General features: G+C 35.3%; 1 protein-coding gene across 1 annotated transcript in view; it reads right to left on the reverse strand.

Annotated features, from left to right (window-relative positions):
- CARF (calcium responsive transcription factor) overlaps positions 1–1,146 on the reverse strand; it is a 93,687-nt gene that overhangs the window by 40,814 nt on the left and 51,727 nt on the right. Inside the window, exon 6 of the mRNA XM_011950000.1 lies at positions 453–582. Within this exon, the coding sequence (XP_011805390.1) occupies positions 453–582 (130 nt within the window). The remainder of the gene's footprint in view (positions 1–452; positions 583–1,146) is intronic.

Raw genomic sequence — 1,146 nt, forward strand, 5'->3', positions numbered from 1 at the left:
GCCCACCACCACACCCAGCTAATTTTTGTATTTTTAGTAGAGACGGGGTTTCACCATTTTGGCCAGGCTGGTCTCGAACTCCTGATTTCGTGATTTACTTGCCTTGTCTTCCCAAAGTGTTGGGATTACAGGCGTGAACCACAGTGCCTAGCCATGAATGTTTCTTTATTCTAAAAAGTCTGTTAGTGTCAGACTAAATAAACTAATACAATTTTCATACTATTTCAAAAGATAACAGATGTCACTGAGGAAAAGTAGCACTTTTGACATTTATAGCTTCCAAAGTAGCCTCCTTATGACCCAGATGCCTTAAAATAATTAAAGATATATTCAATGATAGTTCCTTCTATTTTCTGATTTTCTCCATAGTCAGCCAGCTTTAAATGTGTAATTTGTAAAAAAGATTTCCATGGTGATGTTAAAAGATGAGCTTCTCTTTCCCATGGACTCACCTGGTCACTGACTTTTTGGGCAATGTGAAGGATGTCTGAGGATGAAGAATGTAATTGCTGGTATTGTCTGCTAGAGTATCCACCCTTACAGTTGATAAGTTTCTGTCACTGGGTTTCTCTTCAGGGACATCTTAACAACAAAAACAAGAAAAAGTAACATCAATATCTTGAATAAGACCATAAGAATATACCTAACTAAAACTTATGCATTTGTAATAGGTAAAGAAAATTTATGCTTTATTGAGAATAAACGAATAATGCTTTATTGAGAATTTCTCTGATACTTGTTTACTTTAAATTATAATACTGACTACTGTAATTTTATAATTAAGTTTTAGAATTTATATTGAACAGCCAGGATATAAAAGTAGTAGAAATAATTGTATCTTAAGAGTTCTGCAATATATAGGAAAATGTAAAACTAATTTTGTTTATATACTGTGCTCATACTCATAATGTTTTTTGCAATCTTTGTTTTTCTCTTCATGTCCTAATGACTATTAACAAAGAATGATAACACTAAGGTGAAAATATCTGCCCTAAACCATTAGCTATGAAGAAGCAATAAAACAGTATAGCTATGAGGTTAGAAAAGAGATTCAGGCCGGGCGCGGTGGCTCAAGCCTGTAATCCCAGCACTTTGGGAGGCCGAGACGGGCGGATCACGAGGTCAGGAGATTGAGACCATCCTGGC

Source organism: Colobus angolensis, unplaced genomic scaffold (assembly GCF_000951035.1).
Source record: "Colobus angolensis palliatus isolate OR3802 unplaced genomic scaffold, Cang.pa_1.0 Scaffold30, whole genome shotgun sequence".
In the NCBI taxonomy this organism is placed as follows: Eukaryota; Metazoa; Chordata; class Mammalia; order Primates; family Cercopithecidae; genus Colobus; species Colobus angolensis.